This window comes from Pieris napi, chromosome 10 (assembly GCF_905475465.1).
Source record: "Pieris napi chromosome 10, ilPieNapi1.2, whole genome shotgun sequence".
NCBI classification, from domain to species: domain Eukaryota; kingdom Metazoa; phylum Arthropoda; class Insecta; order Lepidoptera; family Pieridae; genus Pieris; species Pieris napi.
Window position 1 is genome coordinate 4,169,565 of NC_062243.1, and position 24,537 is coordinate 4,194,101.

General features: G+C 31.6%; 1 protein-coding gene across 1 annotated transcript in view; it reads left to right on the top strand.

Annotated features, from left to right (window-relative positions):
- The window catches only part of LOC125053137 (short neuropeptide F), a 29,713-nt gene extending 5,769 nt beyond the window's left edge, over window positions 1–23,944 (top strand). The window contains exons 2-6 of the mRNA XM_047654363.1: window positions 12,517–12,606; window positions 18,753–18,931; window positions 22,145–22,255; window positions 23,145–23,231; window positions 23,483–23,944. Of these exons, the coding sequence (XP_047510319.1) occupies window positions 12,519–12,606; window positions 18,753–18,931; window positions 22,145–22,255; window positions 23,145–23,231; window positions 23,483–23,545 (528 nt within the window). The 5' untranslated portion in view covers window positions 12,517–12,518 and the 3' untranslated portion in view covers window positions 23,546–23,944. The remainder of the gene's footprint in view (window positions 1–12,516; window positions 12,607–18,752; window positions 18,932–22,144; window positions 22,256–23,144; window positions 23,232–23,482) is intronic.
- The last annotated feature ends 593 nt before the right edge of the window (window positions 23,945–24,537 follow it).

The window sequence follows — 24,537 nt, forward strand, 5'->3', positions numbered from 1 at the left end:
AAACTACTAAATGCCCTAATTTAGTATTAAATGTTACAATATTCTCCTAAACAACCATTATTACCAGATTATTTTTTTGTACGTTAGTAACACTGCTACATTATCTCCGAGTAACATGAATTTCATTTCCAAATTAGTAAATTAATTTTCATTCGTGCAAAAGCGGGACGGGCATAGTTATATTACAAATATAATATAGTAGTCTCGTTTATTATTAAGAATCGTGAATCGACATACAACGTGCTTCAAGGAAAATTGTCGAGCCTATCATAATTCTCTTCCTATACGAAATGAGAAATTAATCACAGAATTAATAAACCATTAAAGTAGATATATTTGTTTATACAATCTACATTATTTTCAAAATGCTAAGGAAATTTTTTGCGGTAACTTTTGTTTTCGTGTGTATAATTTTTTTAAGTAAAAATTTAATTAATAAAAGTTAACATCTTAGTTTATTTAATATATTTACACGGTTTTATCTCAGTCACGCATCTAAACATATTTTTAATATTTGTATATATAGCATAGTGTGGGGAGTAGCGATATATATGAATTTTGTCACAACCCTTTTGTCATAAATACAGTTTTTATTATTATTTATTACAGTTAAGGAATATAATTTATTACACAAGTTTATTTTAATAACTATCAAGTAACCGGTAAGTTATGTCCCGCAAATCGGATTAAGCTGACCATCGAAACATTTCAAATTCATTAATTTGTCACCAAATGTGACAAACTGTCAAACTTTAAATGAAGATTTATTAAGTGAAGTTAACTTTAGTATTCAACCCATTTATTTAGACAAATCATTTTATAAAAAGCACGATAAACCCAACCACTTTATGTTGATTAAGTTTCATAAGCGTGTGCGATTTCTATACAAACATATTTTTTATAAAGAATTTATTAATATAAATTTTAGATAGCTAGACAAGACTTGAGACATACTTCAGTGTACATTGTACAATAAATATCTTTATAATTAGGCGAAAGAACGAAAGTGCCTTTTGACAACTCTGGTTTGCCTCTGTAAGTTTGAAAGAGTATTTACTTAATAATAATATGATTATTATTTTGATAATAATTTGGTCATACAATAAATAAGAAACTGTAATGTTTTCACTATAAGTTTATTTCAAGCGCTATATAGAAAGGCAAATAACTCAACCAGCAATGTTTTCAGTTAGATAAGGGTCACCTAATTCTACTTGCTTGATCACGTTTGATTTGGACAAGGAATTCGTAAAACCCTTTGAAATTTATTTAATCCTTATGAATATTTATGAAATGGCCAACAATTCTGCAAGACTATTCAACATTCACGTACGTTTAGATGAATCCATAATGAAACAAATATAATCAATTTACGCGCTATTTGCGATGTGGGATTTAGTTTAAACTTGTTATTTTGAAAAGGGTCGGTCAATAGAGATTTACACGTCCGTGACGATTAGTGTTGGATTCGGGATTATTATAAAGGACTAAAGTAAGGAACATTGTTTCTGTATATACAATTAGGGATATAATATAGTTTATCGCTGAAGGGACGTAATTTGTTATCGCCATAACTTAATCAAATTCTCGTACGCAGTTATAAAATCAACATGTTTTTTCATTAATATTATACAGTATTTACTTAACAAAGCATTTCGATTCTCAATATTAGAGCTGTGATTGTAACTACTAAATAGTATTTCCAACTACATCGGATAAGCACATTAGTTCTTTTGGAAAAATTAAAAGACAATAAAAAGCGTATTTTCAATGACTTATCAGTATACAGAATGACCCAAAGGGGGACCTTGGGTTACATTTAGCCTCTACCCGGAGAAACGTCTTGAGTTCATTATAACCTAATCCGGTTACAGGTAAGCACGTATCCTAGAGATTATCAAGTTAACCTGTAGGCTCATAAATATGATGTCACGATGTAAATCTATTACAAGCTACTACACTTGAGATAATCTTAATAATGAATATAGGATCTTAAGCAAACTTGATTCAAATCAAGTTTGGTATTTGAATATTTGAGCAGCGTTAGTTCAATAATTTCTCACAAGGTACATATGCGTTAATTAACTTCATAGTTGAATAATCAGAAATAGATTTGACAATAGTGTAGGTCTGGGAATATAAAAAGGTAAAAGACAAAGTGCTCTTGTATCAAGAGGGCAGGCGATCGCTCATCTACGATGGTTTACTGAGCAAGCCTGGACAAACACTTGAGACTTTCCCGTTCTATTGTCCTGGTATAGCGGTATTCTTTTTTAGAATATAAATTTACCTTTTCTGTTGATATAAGTAATTGGCTTCGTACAATATATTAACGTTTAGTTTTGTTCCATAAATAATGTTGAGAGGTTTTTCCTGGAATCTAACACTAAGCAAACTATAACGTTTCCTTATCTAATATAGAAGTAGCTGTAGGGTGTCATAATTTACTAAAAAGTTAGAAAATGTGTTACAAAATAGATACATTATACCTAGTTATGTGTAGTAGGTACTCAGTTATTTAACCGTGTCTAGCATAAGCGTTTGCGATTGCAAGTATATAAATGAAGCAGAGGCTAATATAAAGGCTTCTTTTATGTTTGAATAAACAATATTATTCGGCCCTCCGCTCTTTGATTATTGACTATATTCCGAACATCTCACGCTTCACGATCCGAATAAGCTTTCGTTAGCGCTATTCAACAGGGAGCTTGTCAAAACTATGCCTTGACGTTTTAATGTTTACATTAAGTTTTTCATATAAACTACTACGAGTACTATTTAAACATTTTACCTTTATATCCATACTTATCACCCATGAAATAATCATAAAATATCGCTTATTAATTATATACATAAATACACACAAGCAGGTTTAATCTGTAAAGGATTTTTTGTAATATTAAACAACTAACAGTAGAAGGTTAAAATTGCAATAGAGCTTCATCGTATCAAAACTTCCAACCTGTATGTACGAGTATATATGTTGCTATATCTTGGCCGTCACCTTGTTATAGAAAAGATATTTCTTCAAATGCAACGCAAATTATAAATATTTGTAACTCGTTTTATAATCACAAAATTTTCTCTCACCAATTTAACCGCTTTAGCTTTTAAATAGAATTTCTCCACAGTGGTATGTCAATTACACAAAAAATACCACTGTTTTCATTTGTTTTAACAGCTCAAGTTATACCGTAGTTAATACAAAAATAATAAGCGCAGATAATAAAAATGTTTTGAATGTTTTATTAAAATTCAAGAATGAATATCTCAAAAGTATGAAATGAAGATGGCTTAAATTCTCAGGGCATGAACGTTGAATGGCAAGTCGATACCGGACATTACATTCAATACAACATTCCGAGAGCTTTGTAAATATTCTTCAGTAAATCCAATTCTTCTGGCAAATAAGCTGAATAAAAATTTATTTGAATGCAGGTATGTTTGTATTTAAAAAGTCAACTAGGAACAACTAAATCGGCTCAGTGGTTGACTCGTATGGACGTTCGATTCTTGGCAAAAATATTATTGTTACTGGTTGGTAGATAGGTGTGATTGAAATGTATAAATTCATAATCTTTATGTTTATACCTAAACAAAATTGTTCGTCGTATGGATCCGATTATGTACTCCTATAAAATACGTAAAGGTTTTCGTAGCGGTGTAGTTTTAAAATAGGTCTCGAAGGAATGAGGAGCCGAGCCATAATTAGCTTTCTCGATAGGTGACAGGTCGATGGCGTAAAATATAAAATCGATGCAATATCACCGCATTCAATTAGTGTTGGGATTTCCTTTGATTGGCTATAGACGAGCCAATTTGTGGGCGCGCTCGGTTTATGGACACGTGCGTTTTATCTTTCAACATTATGCTTATTTATACAACCTTCATTAGTTGAATCCATAGTTAATCAGTCTTTGGTATAGATGGTATTATTTTATATTGAAGAGAGAATATTCCATATATATTGTATTTTATTTTTAAATATTCAATTGAAAAGCTTCAGGTGCTAAAGTTTTATCATACCCAATGTTATTTAATAATAATAATTTAAATATTCTAAGTACTGCTTCCTGTTCTTACATTGTTTTTCTCTCAAATATCCCACATGTTATAAGGAGGACAATCAGATACTTATGGATATATGTTGTAGACAATATATGATAGATATGTATGATAGATATACACGTGTAATGTCACAAGATAACATAAGAAGTCGCACTGTTAATCAGACAATTCATTGCAACTTCCTCACAGTCGAGTAGCCCGCAATATCTCACACATCTCACGATGGAAGTCTTTGTATATCAATACAAATACAATACAACTACACATACTTCTTCAGAAGTCGCATGGTGGAATAAAGAAAATAACAATAATAGCAAATAAATTAACACAGCAACGTTTCTAAAACAATTCGGCGAAAAGTCTCCATGGAGTTGCTGAAAATTTTCGCCTAGTAATTTTTCATCACATTTTAATTATAAATCCGACACAATCTGTTAACTGGACCATCAAACGATGAGGACAAACATGGGACATGCGTATAAAAAGGATATATGTGTCTAGTCAGCCGTGTACTGGATAGGGATTTTAGCAATGAAAATCCATATGCATTATCTTGTAAAGATTCACTACATCTATGACGTCACGTCGCAATTCAAGTGAAACAAGGTCAAATCTTTTACGGCGAGAGTCGTAGGTTTGTGGCGAATCTTTTAAGTAAAGACGGGCACACAACGTTGATAAAACCGCCTTTGAAATGATTCAATCCTGGTAATGTGAGTTCAGTAATGTGATTCTATTCTTGGCGCTATCACTTTTTCTCTTTTTACTCTAATTGTATAACTGATTATCTTAACGTTGTGCCTAGGAGGAGTACTATAAGACGGCGCCCCACCATTGCCTTTGGTGATACTGGAGCAATAACTGACCGTATTTACCTATCCATATATCCTCAATACTGTATATACTATATTTACTTATTTAAATGTTTAATACAAAGCGTATATTAAGAGTTATCTCAAGGTGTTGCTACGTCAAATCCATTATATAAATTTGTCTTGAACGAGCTCGAAAATTACATTAACGCAACCCTCATTCCATGCGAATCACTAGCCTAAATCAGAGTACTTGGTAGAACCGAATACATTGCAGTGCGATGGAGAGAAATGTATGGATATTCTCTGTGATTTTACCAATAATTTAAAATAAGTCTAAATGCTGTACATACATTTTACAAAAATAGGGCGCGTTCAAAAATAACAATTTCTGTTTGCTAAATTAAGTATAGATTATTTTTGAAACAGATATACGCCTTTTCGACATTTATATTATGGCTATTTATACAGTAGCTGTTGCCTAGTGCTCGAGCCAGCGACTCTCATCCCTGAGGTTGTAGGTTCAAACGCCAGCTGTGCGCCGATGGACATTCTGTCTATGTGTGCTTTTAACATTGGCAAAAAACAAATGAACATGAAACATATACATCGAAGGGCCAGACTTAAAAGATTGAAGCGCCACAGGTTTTTATTTGAACTTCTGGTTGTGTAAATAAATTTACTGTTAAAGAAATAAATTTAAAATTAATCAATTTTAATTAATTACTATAAAAACACAATGAAATAAATTATAAAAAGGGATAAATGAGCACAAAGGTGTTATAAATATTCAAAAAGCTTTAAAAAAATGTAAATCTCAAATAAAACATCTCTATTTTCAATTCCTGTATTCCTTTCTTAGAAACGTAATAAACACGTCAGCGAAGCTTGTCTAATTTTGTTAGGAAATTTAATCTCGGGAAATGGGCGTTAATTTTTTGGCGGTAGTGATAACCTGCCTTGTAAGTAAATTATTTTATTCGTCATAATTAAGCTTTTTTTATTTAACGTTTCAAACTTGAATACGGAGTAAATTATTCACTCATGTAGATTTAACTGATTAAACACGACAAATATGGCCATGTGTTCGCAAATTTCTATATCGCGCTTTTAGCTGTCAATTGAGAAGACTTTGTACTATTTTCTAAATTAGAGATAATTCGTACATACAAAGTTTCGCTTTAGAGATTTATAAACAACATAATTCATAAAACAATAATTGATGAGATCTAAATAAAGAATAATCTAACTATATCTAAATATAGTATTGTCTTTTATTAACATAATCTTTACACATTTAAAGAAAACACTTTTTAACCGGACTAATGTATTATTATAAATATTACATTATTAAGCCATTGAAATAAAAAAAAACACCCCAATTTCAATAGAGAAGACGGCCTTAAATTGTCAAACACCTAGGATCCAATTCACCTTGAGCCATTTCTGCCAAAACCAACGATCTTTTAGTCGATACCAAGTCCGGGGAAATAAATACAGATAATGCAACTTTTCCTACAGCTGTGATACTTTTTTGACATTCAACACCTTTTGTCTTCAGTCACCGTGACCACGCACGCTGTAAAGCACGCGAAACGTCGGTTAAATATAAAATTATGTTAAATAATTGTAAATTTATAATAATACATAACTTTAATCCGGTGAAAAAGTGTTTTCTTTAGATCTAAATAATTAATAGTCTATGGATATGTGCTCTTAATAGTCAATTATAAGCGCGCTTCTGTATCAATGTTTTACGTTGTCTACGGTGCTACTGAGCTACGAGTTTTGCACCCCAAATAACATGATTGACCCAGTTTTAGAATATGATATTTTAATTTTATAATAATTTAATTTAATAAATAACTACCAAAAATGTTTTTGTTTTTAGATATTTTTTCTTTAATTGTCTAGTGTATGTGTAACCTTATGTGGCTATTCACATAATATACTAGAGCTATTATGAGATACAATTATCTGCCAGTGTGCAAATGAGTGTAACGAAAGATTTGGGTACTATTTATATGAATTTTTGAAACCTAAAAAAATAATAGTAGGATGAAACCTATTGGAAAGGGAGGATAATATTATAAAAAATTAAAGGAAAAATAACTTACGGGCGATCTGAGGTCGGGAAGGGGTATGGGGGTTAGTTTTAAAATACGAAAATTTTAGCCCATCTAAAGTTTAAAATTTTTTTTTAGGTCACTCAGGTATATATAAGTTATCTTAAAATAGTAATAAATAGGCATCTAATTATAATTTAAAGAAGATTCATAGAGAAGTAGGGAAGGGGAATACTATTATTTTTTTCACTTTTTATTTATTTTAAAGGCTATCTGCACTGGTCTATTAGTGCATTTTATACTTTAATTTTATCGAATTTAAAGTATATAACGTAACTATTTAGTTACATCGTTTGTAGAAATAAACAAAATCACTTCGTTAGTGTTATACTGTTGAGGATTGCCGCGGCATGCCGATCCTTCACTTGGTCCCATATGATTATCAAAGGGATAAGCCTCTACGGACAAGGATCCAGGATTCAATTTCACCGAACACTTTGAGTGATCCCGTTATCAGAATCGTCACAAAATCGATTTTTACCATCCTCCACTTGAAAAACATGTTAATAGTATCTACGTTTTATAGTGTTTCTTGGATTTAAATATTTAAGTTTAAAATAACAACAATGATATTTTTTTTATTATTTTATACTTAAAATACTTTGATTTTGCTATGTTTGACTGTAAAACTCTAAATATGTTAAAAACATTGATGAATTATTAATGTTTAAAAGACACACTGATAATGCTGCATTTCTGTTCTCCACTGGAAATTTATTCTCTTTAAAATAGGCGTAAAATATCTATCATATCATAATATATTTTTATATACCCTTTTTACTTTTATATCAATGTTTATTTTACCCTAAATAATTTAAAGAATGGATTTTAGCTTTTTAGCTAAAGTTATTTTCCATGGAGTCGCTCCGTTTAAGTATGTATTAATCGAGTAGATACGCTGGAAATCAAAACCAAAACTCACAACGCCAGGAAACCCGGGCTTATAATTAAGTATAACTACTGTTATATGAAAAATAAAGTTTGATATTGCAATTTCATACTTGCAGCCAATGTCAACTGCAAATATCATAAATGTTAAGACCTCTCAACACCCTCGGGAATTAGTCAAATGGAACTAGCACCAACTTCTATCGAATCCGTCGATATCAAACCTTCAAAACTAATTAAACTTTAGCGAAATCTAATGAAGGCATTATTTCCTATGCTATTGGCAAAAACCTAATAGCTGTGATTTAAGCCGTATATCCGATTCGTTGAATTAAAAAGTGGGTTTGGTTATTTCATTTTAATCTTATAAAATTCTCGTGTCACAACGTTAACCATACTCCTCCGAAACGGCGTGACCGATTTTTATCTCTATTTATATGCATAATCAGTAGGTCTAAGAATCAGCTACTATCTTTTTTTCATACCCCTAAGTGATAAGGGTTGTCCACCCTTAAATTTTTATTTTTATTTTCAGATAAAATTTTTTTTTTATGATACAGAATACAAAATTACATACAACCCTATATTGTCACTCTTTAACGATCAACCCCTATTTTTTATTATAGTAGATAGTTATTTTTATTGAACTAAAAACATGTTTCCTAGAAATAATGTACATGGCAAAATGTTTGCCGGGTCAGCTAGTATGTTATAAAAATCGTTACAAGTTAGTTATTTATAATTATTTTATGAGTTCTCTCAAAAATATAAGCCAAAAGTTTTTAGACGGTAAAGTAAAGGGCAACATAGTGTCTACATAGTGCACAGGTGGAGGTCGCTCCGACAACCAATTTGCCGGTTCATAGATCAAAGACGTGCCGTGAATCATCGCTATCCCCTAATGTAGGCATTACTATGCTTGTATATCCATATTTATTTCCGATTTATCGGGGATTAACTTCTATGCATAACTAATAAACTGAATTATGAACACGAACTACAAGCTAAAAATTATAGATAGAAATTATAGATCTAAAATCCAAATATATCTCCCATAGTAAGAGATTATCAGCTTTTTCTGTATAAATTTGTATTGATACAGATATATACAGATTGTTATCTATATATACATATTGTTAATACTAAAATAAGGGAAGTAGCGACTTATTAAAGTAACTACATATGAAAGGCACAGCAACTCCTAATCGATATTTTGATTTTGGAAAAACTTTCAATGCTGTTTAACATTAAAAAAACCTTAATTCCTTTTTAAATACTTGGTCCAGTTTAAGTATTAATTACTCTCATTTGGATGTGAGCACGAATTTCAAGTGGATGTAAAATGTGACACACTGAAAACGTTTATGCTAAATTAGAGCAATCTAACCGCGACCCGAAATTAAATTTCAGGAACTCTCATCTCAAAACTCATGGGTTTTTGTCTTATTTCAATCTGTTTTTGCTCATCTCAATTGATGTAGCAAAATATGCTTGATTTTGAGAAATAAATTCGGCTTACTAGGTAAAATTACATATAAGTAGTTGATAGTACTAGTATACTTTTTATGATTCAATATCTATCAAGAAGCTCCTTTTGCTGTGTGGTGGGAATCTTCTGATTGATGAGCTTATCCACCAATTTGTAAATAACGTTGTGTCTTTTCACTTCTATATTGTTCTGCTTTGCCTCTACGGCTAGAGAAGGAGGTATATCCACATCCAATGCGAATAGGACTGCATTAAATTCTTTTGCCATCTAAAATACAAGCAATGACTAAGAATTTTTTATAATTATTTTGAATACTGGTGAATATCTATATTTCTTCCTTACTCTCCTCTTAAGCTGAGTCAAGTCGAACAAATTAATAAAATCCACCAGAAATAACCACATACGTATTTAGTTTTATACTGGACTAAACTCGATGACATAACGTAACATAAATACAATTTATAGATATATTTGAATTTGAATTTCTGTTTGAATTTCGGTGTTTTTTAGCCTTTAAAAATATACTCCGAGCAAAGCCGTTACCAGAAACTATGTGTCATATTAAGACTTCATAAAATGCTTGTATTTATTATTAAAATGTCCTAAACCCAAATCCAAACATGATGAACGATCGTGTAAACGATCAATCAGTCTTTTGTAGCAAGTGTTGCTTTTTATAAAGCCGATAAGAGAATATAAATGAACATCTAATATGCCTTTCAAATATATTGATTTTAAAATATTTCTTATTGACTTTTATGTTCTGTTCTTACACTGTATCGTAATTTTATTTCATTACTTACAAATACTTTTATATATATATAGAAATGTCGCGTCAAACCCAATATATATATATATTTGTACGAATAGTATGTGAATGTGTGTGAGCCTAAAATTATTTTAATAAAAGAAAATAAAGCTAATGCCTGATTTATTTCAATCATAATGTATATGATCATAATTCGATACAACAATCAACACATAAGGGGAAATTCAAACATTAATTCATTTTAATTTCGGTAACTCAATGTCTAGACTCATTGATAATTTGATATTTAAGAAATGGCGAGGATTGTTAAACACACTAAATAAACAAGTGTTTAAGATGATTTAACAATATAACCTTGTCCTTCAAGAAACGATGCAATATGAATATAACCTGTCGATAACACTCAAGAATCCGTAATTTCCAAGGACTTCGCATATTACACTTTTATTAAAATGGTAAATAACCATCACTTATAACATAACAGAAACGTTTGTGGCTATAAAAGCCTGAGACCTTACAATATTGCGGTATGACATAAAAATAATGATTTTACATGGAACAGGATTTTATATGAAACTTTGTTGAAGAAAAAATACTAGGCTCGAACAATTTGTATCTTATGCTGTCCAACATTCTTTTGTGTTCACAAGATGATTAATTTTCCGAGTCAAGATATTGCCTATTATATGAATTGGTCCTTTTTGAATTTAGCCTTTTCATCTGACTTTATCCAGTATCATATACGAAAGAGGGAGAGAGAAGTTCTTCCAAAGGACTGAGTTTGGAATCTGTTACGCAAAAGCTACAGACAAACAATTACTTATTAGAATATTAATCACAATGTTCGTTCCCTTCCTTCGAAACAGCTCGACCGATTCTTATGAAAATTTTTATGCATATTCAGTAAGTCTGAGCTACTATTTATCTTTCAAACCCCTAAGTAATAAGAGGTGTCCATCCCAAAAAACCTCTTTATTTTTTTGTTTTTATTTTTGTATGATTCAGCATACAAAAATACATACAACACCTAATTTTCCCCCCTCTACGATCAACCCCTATTTTTTATTATAGTAGATAGTTATTTTTATTGAACTAAAAATGTTTCCTAGAAATAATATACGAGTACATGGCAAGACAAGGTTTGCCGGGTCAGCTAGTTATTATATGAATTAGTCTATGAAGTTGGGTGTTAAGCAGAATGAATTTTGGGTAAAGTCTACCTTTTTAGTTTTTGGTATAGGTACTTTAATATATATTTTTAGTTACACATATATATCACTCATAAGCATATCAAATGTATAATAAACAATTTTCTCATATATCAGTATAAAACGTAGTAGTAATAACGAACGCAATGAGAAAACATTCATTTGTTTGACACGGTCGTTAAAAAACTACTACACTGACGAAATTCAGCAATCTATCACGGAATTGCTGACTCTGAAGCGAAAGGTCGCAAAACGTATGCGTGTTAAGCTGAGGGCGAGACAGGCCGAGTGATAACCGTGATTAATGACGTCACGATTTCAGCACGGCCATTCGCGTGACATCGCACCGTTAGTATTAGCCTGTTGAATGTTGGAAACATGTTGCTTAGGAATATTGTATTTTACGCGAGTACACATTTGAATAAAACAAACGCAAATTCATTGAAAATTTACGTTTCGATTTTTTTAAGGTCATGTCTTTTGATTCTTACTTCGACTTTGATTAGATTTTGTTAAATTAAACAAAACTAGAGACGTCTTTGAAAAGTTTTTGGTCTATCCGCCCCCAAGCTATAAGTTACGACTTCAATTTAGAAAGTTAAAAGAAAAGTTGTAAAATATGATAGTTCCGTGAGAAGTTGAAAAGTATCCCCAAACTTAAAACATTTTATTTGGAATATATACTAATTCAGGCTAGATAGATACAATATATAAAATATCAAATATTTTAATTAGCACTGTCTACAGATAACAACATGGATGAAAGTAACCGTTAGCATAGACATTATTACTTTTTTATGTTTTAGTTAAACCTTTTATCAGACCTTACACCCAAAATTATGTTGAACATTAAATGTACATTGTTTTTGGAAATTAGTCAAATTTAATAATTTTCACGTAGTTCAAGTTTAGGTAATTATCATATATAATAGCATACGTTTTAATTAATCTATATAATTTTTTTATAAAGTATGTGTAAAATAATCATAAAGTTATGTTATAAAGAAACTTTTATCAGTCTTTTATGATATGTGTATACTAAAAGATCTTGATATTTATGCATTGACTTCACCAGATCAAACACACGTGATGGGTTATTAATAAACAAAACAATCGCATTTCCATCCAACATTCATATGAATTTCATTTGTTTCAGCTATGTCCGTCAATTTGGTTCTTATCGTGGCGCTGTGTGCAGTTGGGCTCACTTCGTCTGTAACTGCGCAAGCAATCTCGCAGTATGACGGTGAGTTATCACATTCGCTTGCACATAAATTCTATGTTTCTCCGCAATTGAGGTTATTTGACGAATATGCAGGATTAATCTCAAGTGCACAATGGTAGCTTGTGTGTAATGTAATACAGATTTATGTCAGATTTGCATTTCCTAGTTCATACTTTCCTTTATATTTTTACTTTTTTGAGTTTTGGTAGGATGATAATTCCAATAAATACATACGCACGGTTGTGCATAGTCACCATGATTCAATACATTTTGATTTGGGTGCAACAAAGTTTTAAGACTAACGGAAGATTTAATATTAAAATTCTAAATAAAGCGTCAAGTTTGAGCGGCATTAGCGCTTCAATAGGACAACTTCACACACTTCACATCTTAAATGATAAATTCAAAATGATTTTCACATACAGAAGCTCAGTGCAAATTTTCTACTCAAAATTTTACTTAAGAGTATCAACTACTGATCAAAAAGAATAGTAATGATAAGTTATATTATAAATGAAACGATGTCTTCGATAACGTATTTAACCATGGATAATATATGTATGATATTTTAGTTAAAACAAACAATAATATACATCCGTGTGAAATCGAATATAATTAAAATTACTACAATTTACTTGCAAAGTTTTACCTAAGTTTCTTACATAAATTGTCGTTAATTTTAGTCTTTTTAATTCACCGAAAGGGACCCTTGACTTGTAAAGAAAAAAAATTATAACTTAAACAATCATTTAGATTTATCAAAGTAACATGAAAGTTATAATTTTTATTATGAGACTATTAAAAAGACTTATGTTTTACATAAATCGGTAAAACATTTAAGAAAATAACACCAATAAACACTAATATTAAAATATTTAAATACATTCCTGATTGAAAGGAATAATTTAATCGTAACAGAAGGTCATTTATCAAAACTCAAGATGGATTTCAAAGTTTTAATTCGTTAAGTAGCATTAAATTTAGGGCTTACAATTATTATTAATGGTATCTCTTAGTCACATTATAAATTATTTTGCGCTGTTCTATTTTTACTAACTAACACACAGAACTGATATAGTAGTAGATCAAATAGTACATACACGTGTAAGGCTATGATCCTGCGAAACCTTTTTCGCATTTTATTTACCAGGAAATAGATATTAAAAGGCCCGTCCGTCAATACAGAAATAATATGGGCAACTTTGGAAATCCAAAGAAAAACTTTATGGTACAATGCAATATATAGCAATAGCGCTACTTTCTGGGCCTCAGATTTTTGTGTCTGTTAAGTGATTATTTATAAAAGGTAGGTGGTGAGCCTTCTGTGCCTGAACACACCGTCAACTTTTTGGGACTAAGGCATGCCGGTTTCCTCACGATGTTTTCCTTCACCGTACAAGCGAGTTATACAGCTGGGTAACGAAACTACGACCCCAGGGATAAGAGTCGGAATGCGAGTGTAATTCATTATTAAATATTTTTCAAATGTAGAACTTTAATGAATTAAAAACCAACGTATAGAAGCATTGATATACAAAAAACCCAAGATGCACAGTCTCATATAAAAGTAACGCTCGAAAGTGTCCCGAAACACTATTTCTGTCCATAACAGTATATGTTACAAGCACATATTATTGCAAAATCAACCTTACGCGAATTGCTTAAAGTTGTTATTACAACGCAGTGTATACGTACTTAAAGCAATAAAATTTTACGACCGACCGTGGTCGGTAGGACAAGGTATTGAGTGGAGTCGAACATGACTTTTTTATTTACAACTATTTAACATAATTTTAAATTTATCCGACTTTTCGGGTGCTTTACAGCGTGAGTGGTCACGGTGACTGAAGACAAAAGGTGTTGGATGTTAAATAGTTGTAAATTTATAATAATACATAACTTTAATCCGGTTAAAAAGTTTTTTCTTTAAATTAAAAAAAAAATGTTAAATTGGCTACCTCCTGACCCACACTTTATATAGCGTAAATATATTTGTCAAAAACTACACACAAAAAAGTTCAAGAGTACATACATTTATTTATAAAAAAAAATAAATAAATAACATCGACTCCACTTGTAGACGCGAGACTATTTGAAATGAGTGCACAATTAGAATGTTGCGCTCATTTTTTGAGGACGTTTTTTTGACGTTGAGTGTGCATCTTGGGTTTTTTGTATATCAATGTATAGAAGATGTGTAATTACTTAAGTCATGCCAACATTGTGCGTCATATTTGTCACGCATCATAATAACGCAAACAAAACATCGCTTGACTCGTAAATCTAAACTACGTGCTCACGTCACGTTTCCCATTAACTGTCGAATTAAATGACATGTTATTTAATGGCTATAATATAAGAGGCCTAAGTAAATGTCTCAATAAAACTGTTATAGCGATTATCTTGATACATTAAGGCTATAAACATCAAACAATTACTCCACTGTTTGATTAATTTTTATTAAACTTCGCAATTGTAATGCCGGAACAAATCAAAGTGAAATTAAATTTGTATAAAACATACCAAGGTAATATTAACAACTAACTTTCGTTCATAGCTTCGAGCGCGGATTTCGTGTATCGTGACAAGATTTTTCGCAATTTCTTCAAGATTAATTGTGATAAATAATTTACTGTACCATATTTATTTTTTCATTCACTTTTATTCATTCATTCATATTGGTGAAAAAATATATGTTTTATAATATGTTTGGATAAGGTAAAGGTTATATTCACAAGAACAATACCTTTATGTAAAGAAATGCCGCGTTATCCTTAATTTCACTGTACTAAAATTTAACAGTCTGTGTCAGGTTACAAGTTGTAGAATAGTCAATAGTAAGTTTTAATCATTTTAAAATTGCTATACTAATAATAAATTATAGCCCTCTTTTACGGTAGGCACATTAAATAGTAGTTCATTGATATTTTGAAAGGTTTTTTCCTAGAAAAAAACATTGTGTCGGGATTAGGGTCGTAGAACAATATTTTTGGAATACAATATTTTTTATTAAAAATAAATTTGTCTCGAAATTATTGCAATAGTAAATGTTGCTTACGGTACTGTTAAAGGCTGTATTTCTGTATTGTAACGAAGAGATAAGAGGAAAACCAGTTCCTAGGAGCTGGAGGATTAGCCGTTATTCCGTTGCATTGCGTCTTGTCTATAAGCCAGCCGTCTTAAAACAAAAGTGCTTTGTATTTAAAAGTGGAAACGACATAGAAACAATCTTGTATAGAATTATTAAAGGTCACCAGTAAAATGGAAAATATTACGTCACTTCAACAATTTCTAATAGATTTATGAGAAACAAATTCTGTGGTTGGTTCTAAAACAATTGATATCGATAATGAACATATGAATGTCTATAATATGTCGATTTCAGATTGTAATACATTGCAGTTATATATACGTAGCAACAATGTCCGAAAAGCATCTCGGTTCCATACAGATACATAAAAATTATTTTGGCCTAATAGGGCCCTAACAGTTACAATAAAATTGTAATTAGTTAGTCTAATCTCTAATGGCTAATATCCGTAAGTTTTTAAAAATAAAGTTGCCATTCTAATATCAAACAAAATTTAATAAATGACTATCATTATATCTATATAATTTTAGTGTAGGTAGTTAAGTGGTCTTGTGAAAAGTGTTAAATATTTTTAACTCTTTTGAACGCTATTCCATTAACATACCCATAATTGTGGAGTGGAGAAAACTGTAATTATAAATTTAGATCCTTTAGAAGAAACAGTTACCATTAACAAATTTAATTTCACGGTCTCAGCATTTACATATTTAATACTCTGTCAATAGAAGCCGTGTGAAAATTTCAAATAGAATAAGCTTACAATTTAAAACAATGTTAATTGAATTATTATAAATCTTCTTAACTCTTATTAAACATAATTTATTTTCTAAACAGTGTTGGCCTAGTGGCTTCAGCGTGCGACTCTCATCCCTGAGGTCGTAGGTTCGATCCCTGACTGTTCCCCAATGGACTTTCTATCTATGTGTGCATTTAACACTCAAACGGTGAAGGAAAAGATTGTGAGGAAACTGGCTGCTTTAGACCCAAAAAGTTGACGGTGTGGCAGGCACCGGAGGCTGATCACTTACTTGCCTATTAGATTGACAAATAATAATGATACATGAATCTGAGAACCAGACCTAAAAATGTTGTAGAGCCGCTATTTTTTTTAGTTTGCTATTCATTTCTCGCCGAAGACTCCTTCAAGCCCTTAATTATCGCGATTAGGCGGCACCATAGTGTAGGTACTTATTTAGTTGTTTATATATTCACTACTTATGTGTTAGGCTACACTCTTGACACTCATTACATATAAATTTAAATACTGTCCATTGGCTGGCAAGCTGTTTACTATTAAATATTTTGTGACTTCTATAAAGTATGAACATAAAAAATACAGTGGCGCTGCAACCTTTTAGATCTGGGCCTCATTTTACCGTATCTGTTATGTTATCTTTTTTTCTCATAGGCCAATATAGTTGATCAGCCTTCTGTGCTCAACATTTTGCATAGCATGCCGGTTCCTCACGATGTTTTCTATCGCTGTAAGAGCGAGTGTTAAAGAAGCACAGAAAGTGCAGAGCCGGGGCTCGAACCTACGACTCCAGTCGCACGCTAAAACCGCTAAGGCAACCGTACTCATGTGGCCAACACTGCAACTCAGATTGCTGTATTAATAAGTATTACTTTAATGTATTTCTATAAACAAAAGAACATTAACTATATACATGTTCAAATATCTCAAATGATAAAAGAAAATCGAGGAAAGATTTATTTTTCATTCAATAAGCAATAAGCTTTCGCTTTTTCAGTGAAAGACGTGACGAAGCGTCGAAATCGGCTTATATTGTCACCGGTACAATAAATATAAACAATTAAGAATGAGACGATAAAATGACGTGATTTTTATATTTATATACAATATGTTGGAAAAAATATGAATAAGGAACTAAATACAATTATTTGTTACATACATACTTTGTTGTTGTTGAAATGTGAAACAAAAAACTAATATTTGTCGGGTTCGATTGTGATTGGAAAGAGAGATCGTATAAGGCGAGACTGGTGACAGCAAGGCCGTGGCTGGTGGAAGATTTTTGAAAACTTTAAGAAACGGGAATGAATAGGAATGAAGACACCAGTCCATCCGATTTGCTGCCGAAACACACTGCCACAACGGCGAGCTTTGTAATTTCTAGGCTCAAAGACACCCAAGCGGAAAAATCATGGAAACATGCAGCTAACGCTCTGCAGACACTGGTACCCATCTCCCCCAGTTCAATATGGCGGATGGGGCGATTTAAAAAGAGTGGTCGTGTCGCAAGCGAATTGCACCATCATTTTATGTAACGTTTTACAATTTGACGCTCCATGTTATTCCACATAATCATAATTTAAATTTAATAATGTAATGTTAATTCTGAAAAAGAACTTTTTAAAGTGTTAAGACATTGTTTATACAGTAATTGTATATCATACAACCAAAGTTTATAAGATGTAAGAAGATCATACTTAGACAATATGTTTCCAAGTTTATAGTTTCTGAAGTATGTCGACAAAGTTAGGTTTGATAGCAGTTCGATCTGAGTTAGATAGTTCAAAGTATAACAAGTAACAATACAGTAGCAATGCATTTCTAATTAGGCTTACGAGATATAAGTTAGTGTAGTTGTAAATTATTCATATAAATCCCCAATGGAAATGAGGCAGATACATTGCGTTAATCGTTTTTAGGGAATAATGTATTGGCTGACCTGTGTCGATTTTTGCTAAATGTTTTTTTTCAGTCTCTATCAATTGCGCACATTTAAATAAAATAAATTGAAAACGCCGTTCGTGTCGCAAGATGCCGCCAGTCGTCGAGGATGAAATTCATAATCCAGTTATAACATGTTTTTTGGCATAGTTTGTGGTTGCAATTGGCGATACAGTATTTTAAACTAATAACTATTTAAAGATATATCAAATCATTGCAATTTCTTAACATTGTATAAGTTTTTTTTTAATTATAAACATTTCACAAATCAACTTTAAATTGTGGGAAACATCGAATGGATTGTTGAATGGATTGTTGGGTAAAAAGTAAATTTTCATTTGTTTCGTCCAGTGAGTTGCTAATATTGATGTTTTATTGCAGTTTCACCTTCGCTATCGGAAAGCCAAAGCAATTGGGATGCGCTGGGGGGCCTCTATGCTCTGTTAGCACAACACGATGCTTTGGGCGGGCATGCTCTTGCGCGCAAATCCGTTAGATCGCCATCAAGACGCCTGCGCTTCGGCCGCCGATCTGACCCTGACATGCCACCTCAAGCACCAGTAAGTTAAAAACCATAAATTAAAAATTGCCTTGCCTACAACGACGTATGTAGAATTAAGATAAAACCAAATATAAGGTAAATATATATTTTTATGATAAAAATGTTGTAGAGATGCCTACTTTAAACACTTTAATTACATTTAGATACGTAGAGGCACCAGTTAGTCATTCTCAAACATTCATAAGACACATCAATAACACGATATATACAATATTCTTATTGGATTGTGGACAAAAGGCACCAACCATTGAATACCGCTGATTTTCGTACCTTAAGCTATAGAAACTATTCCTGTTCTTAAAGCGACGTGCAAAATATTAAAGATGTTAAATTTATAGATATTTATTGTTATACAAAGCCTAAAATATAAGAAAGGACCACAGTAAACGCTGATTAATTTAATTTACGTTCAGTAATTTTTAGCTACTGTAATAACTACACTTCTTAGTCTGACAGACTGCTGGATGTAGTTAAATTGTAATATAATGTAATACAATATAATAAAATGTAAATAAAGTATAAAGACAAAGGTCTAGTAACGGAACGTGTAAGGTATTGGATTACATGGTATATGTTCAATTATGATAGGATAACGATACCTTCACTATTAATTTATTTGAAGTAAATTACTGTTGATACGAAATAAGATCCTCAATACAGATCTTAATTGAAAATCATGTACCTATTTATTATTATTTTGTATAACTCATTCATTGCCATAATGTTGTAATATTGCTAGATGGCTTACAATTATTAATGAAAACACAACAAGAGCACTGAATAGTGATATTAAGAAATTTTGTGTCTCTTAAATTAACCTTTTCCGATACTCAAACATTTTGACTACAAAATACATTTTTTCAAGTAATTATGCCTAAGATTTTTGTATCTGTTAAGACTTTTTTTTCTAATAGACAAATAGGTCATCACCTCCGTCGATTTTTTTAATCTAAAGCATGCCGGTTTTCTTCACCGTATGGGCGAGTGTTTAATACGAACACAGGCAGAAAGTCCATCAGTGCTAAGCATGGGATCGAATCTACGACCCCCAGATGATAGTTGCTCGCTAAAGCTACTAATCTTGTCACGCTTATCCATTCCTGAAGTCAAACGAGAGTGAGGTCAACAGGTTGTCTGATTATATCGCTTGTAAATAAGGGAGTTAAATCATCTAATGTCTATTACCCTATTATTATTATACTACCCTACCTACTACAAAAACTTGGTTATCTTTTTACACACCAAGATTTTTATGTTGATATTGTATGTGAACTTAATTCATATTTTTTGTCTGACAACATGCTATCATTGTGTGTGACATTTTTTGTAGATATTGATATGTTCTTTAATATTGAGGAACGCTTTTTTACAACAACAAACAACCAGAAAAATCTGCACAATCAGCCATATTATATAAATAGGCATGCAAATGTCATAATAAGAAGCTAAGTCATTGCATAAGTAATTGTCAAACTTATGTTCTAAATATTCGGTCACGCATTAAAAGCACCTTGACTTTAAAAACCTAATCACCTTCCCCTTGAAAACATTACATGGCAGCGATCTATAACTTCTAGGGAGGTGATTAAATATTCTCACAGCCATGGCGTAACAATTTTTGGAATATAGCGCGGTGCAACAACATTTTGTTCTATCATCAATAGAAATATATTTTATAGGCATTTTTTTTACACCTTGGGTAACATTATTGTAGGGTGACAGCCTTTATTAATCAGTGATAATGTAGCAATCAAATGGTGATGTTTTTTAAATCCGTCCAGTACTTTTTGAGCCAATTCGTTACAAACATACTTCCATACAAATATTTCCTCTTTATAATATTAGTATAGATTCGTATAACAGGAAATATTTCTAAATATAATAAATCATATGAGCCACTGAACACTATAATTCAAGGCTTGTCCGGCGGCGGAAAATGTTTCACTGAATTCACACGTTAATGGGATCATAGCAAACACATTCCGTATCACAGGTAACTTTACTGTTACAGGGATAAATTGACCTATTTGTGTGCATACGATTTTGTTTAGTGGAAAGCGATAACGTCTTTAAAACATAATTATATACGACAATTTATACAATAAATGATAGCAAAATTTAATTAAATAAAGTTGATATATTAGGAAACGTACCTACTACACGTAAACGCACGTACGTAGTGACATGCAGATATATTACTGAATTTTAAGTAAGCCAGCGAGACAAACTAAACAAAGGAATGTCTAAATATGTTCGGTATAACAAGTGTAGCATATAAATTCGAATCCTTATAAGAGAAGTGTACATTATTACTTATATCACAGCGACTGATATTTAAAGAGTAATGTTAGAATTTGCTTACACCAATTATTAGAGTTCTTGCACTAAGTAATTTCAAAATTCGAATATATTTCTGGGCTAAGAATTTAGTGAGTACATACTAAGCTCTCAGGCTTAAGTTGTAAGACAATTTTAAGTATAGTCTAAGTGCGCTCTATAAGTTTTCGCCTTAGACTAAGTTCACAAAGTAACTCACTTTAAAATAAAATTCCTATACGTATCTAATTCCGTCTTTATTCCAAGTATTTAAAAGCGATATCGACGTGGATGTAATCCGGTTCACGACAGAATAACACGGTAGTACAAAAGATTTTATTGTATGAATTTTCTATACAGCCTAGGAATTTGCTTCGTAATTCTTCTATGAATAACGGTATTATTGCGTACACATATTTTAAAGAGGTATGAAATTCTTATAGTGCAGTGTTGGCCAAGTGGATTTAACGTGCGACTCTCATCCCTGAGGTCGTAAGTTCAATCCCCGGCTGTGCACCAATGGACTTTATTTCTGTACGCCTTTAACATTCGCTCGAACAGTGAAGGAAAACATCGTGAGGAAACCGACATGTCTTAGACCCAAAAAGTCGACAGCGGGTGTCAGGCACAGGAGACCGCTCACCTACTTGCCCATTAGATTGAAAAATGATCATGAAACAGATTCAGAAATCTGAGGCCTAGACCTAAAGAGGTTGTAGCGGCACTGATTTTATGAAATTCTTATAATGGTGGTCTTTTAAATAAAAAGTTGTTTAATGATAAGTCTTCGACTTGTATCTGATTTCCAAACAATAACAACAAAACACACAAGTTCCAACAAAAAAATAATGCCTATTTTATTTCCGGATGCATAACAGTGTTTTTATTTTTATAGTTAGATGAAATGGATGAGCTTCTTTCCCTGCGTGAAGTTCGCACCCCTGTGCGTCTACGTTTTGGCCGACGATCTGATGAACGTGTTGTTCCACACATCTTTCCCCAAGAGGTATATTATATGGATTCGTTTTATTAATCGCAAATCTTGCAACATAAAGCCGAACGGAGCTAAATAGTTCAAACTGTTACGTTATACGTTACACATTTAAATGAGATGTCATAAGTTCGATTCTCAGCAAAACAGTTGTTTGCGTTAGACATGACTTGTAGAAATATTAGTGCAAAAGACGTAGAAATTATTTATATATTTAAGTTGTAGAACATGTCTCTAACTTTTAAATGAGTATGCAATTTAAACTATAAAAACCTTGTTCGTTTAGCTTTAATGTTATTTTTGCTATAATGTTTTTATATTACAATGAAAGTATTGCAAAAGATACAATTCTATTGAATGAGTTTCCCAATAAATCTAGAAATCCCGCTGAAAATATACTCTTCAACATTGAAAGACGGCTCTGTAGAGACTTATCCGCCTTATTGATCCATTCCATAGCCCATAAACTCCGAGGTATCTTGTAAAAACCAGAAACAAACTTATTGACCTTAACAACCCTCTATTTTAGATACACCTGAGTTTATGAGTTATTTGAAGTATTCTGAAGCTTCGACTCTTTCATTACAATTTCTTAGCAGTATAAAATTATTATTATTCGAATGAATTGATATTTTAAAAGCAGTTAGCCATTTAATCGTAAAAGATATTTAATGATATATCAAGCAATAAAACCATACGAGTTCGGAAGTTATAATAAGTTTTAACCCAAAGTTTAGTCTTTAGTTAAACAAAGCTTAAAGTGGTTATTTTTCTGAAAGTTTCATTTCAACACCTAATGGTTACGAGGGATTTGTATTATAGTTGAAACGTGACAAGTGTAGTTTGTTTCTTGTTATCGCTATTGTTCATTTTATTAGCGTTGTTGACTAGTTTCCCTGTTTAGGAGCAAGACCGCGCCGTGAGAGCACCTTCTATGAGGCTTCGCTTCGGCCGACGATCGGATAACAACATGTTTTTACTTCCATATGAGGTATTTTTGATATATCGGCTTTGTGTATTACATTTACACGTTAGGGATTTGAATAGAATTGATATCTTAATCTATGTGAGTGTTTTTAGTACCTTTTTTATAGATATGTAGATTCGTTATGGAATGGAATTTCTTAATAATTTAGTCCTGTCTTAATAATGCTTATATTGACTTTGAGACTTAGTTATATTTTTTCAATACATTACAATAGGTCAATGGAGTTCATAGCTAATTTATTGATTATCTTTCAGTCGGCCATACCCAAAGAAGTGAAAGCAAGCAGCTCAGTTGAAGACGACAGGCAACAGAATTAAACCGAAAGAGAAATAACCATATCTCCGCTCCAAATAAATTTGTCAATCTCTTAATATAAGCAAGTAATGATCTATTGATCTACAAATTTAAGTGTCTCTTTAATCAATTTAGATGTTATTTCATTAATCTTAAGCTTTGTGTACATAATCGTATAGATATTGTTAATAATGTTACTTGTAGAGCAAATTTTAATTTAATTGCTTTTCTACGCAATAACACGGGTAAACTAATTTTTTCAAAGACTGTCTTTTAGTTTGTAAAAAGTGACGATTTTTACATTTAAAAAGCTGGGTAATGTAAAAATTCCTCACTTTACTTTTTACCTTCTAGCTTTTTGAACTCAAACTTTTGTATAGTTTAGTAAATGTATAAGTTGAAATATAAAACCAAAGATTCAATGTTGTTTTAATTGCATTCCCCAATGTTTAATAAAGTTTGTTCAACGCAGTAATGAAATGATGAATAAAAGAACAACATTATCTGTAGGACATAATTTAGTAACTGTAGCAAAGCTCGAAAAATATTAATAACATTAGTCTACAAAACCAGAAGTAACATATTTATTTCTATCCTATTTATTATTTTGAATATACCTCGTCAAGTTAAAAAAAATTATCTCACGACCTTTGTACATATATAGATTCATACATATTACATATTATATACTAAATACTAGATTTTGAGAACCAAGTTCTACATTTACGTATGTAAGAGGAATTGTATGAGACAGTATTGATTTAAATGGCTTAATTACATTTCTCAGTAAAATGTCGGTTGACGTTAAATACAGAGAAGATCCGAATTCAATTATAAGGGATAGAAGTTTCATTGCAAGCTAAGTTTCAATATCGGTTGTTCTACTTCGCAATGACAAAGGTGGAAGGACAGAATCGATCACTAATACAATAAGAGTTGCCAGCTATCCTCGCACTGCAACGAACAAATCACTCTAATTAGCACGAACATTACTCACGCCAGAGTAATGTTTAAA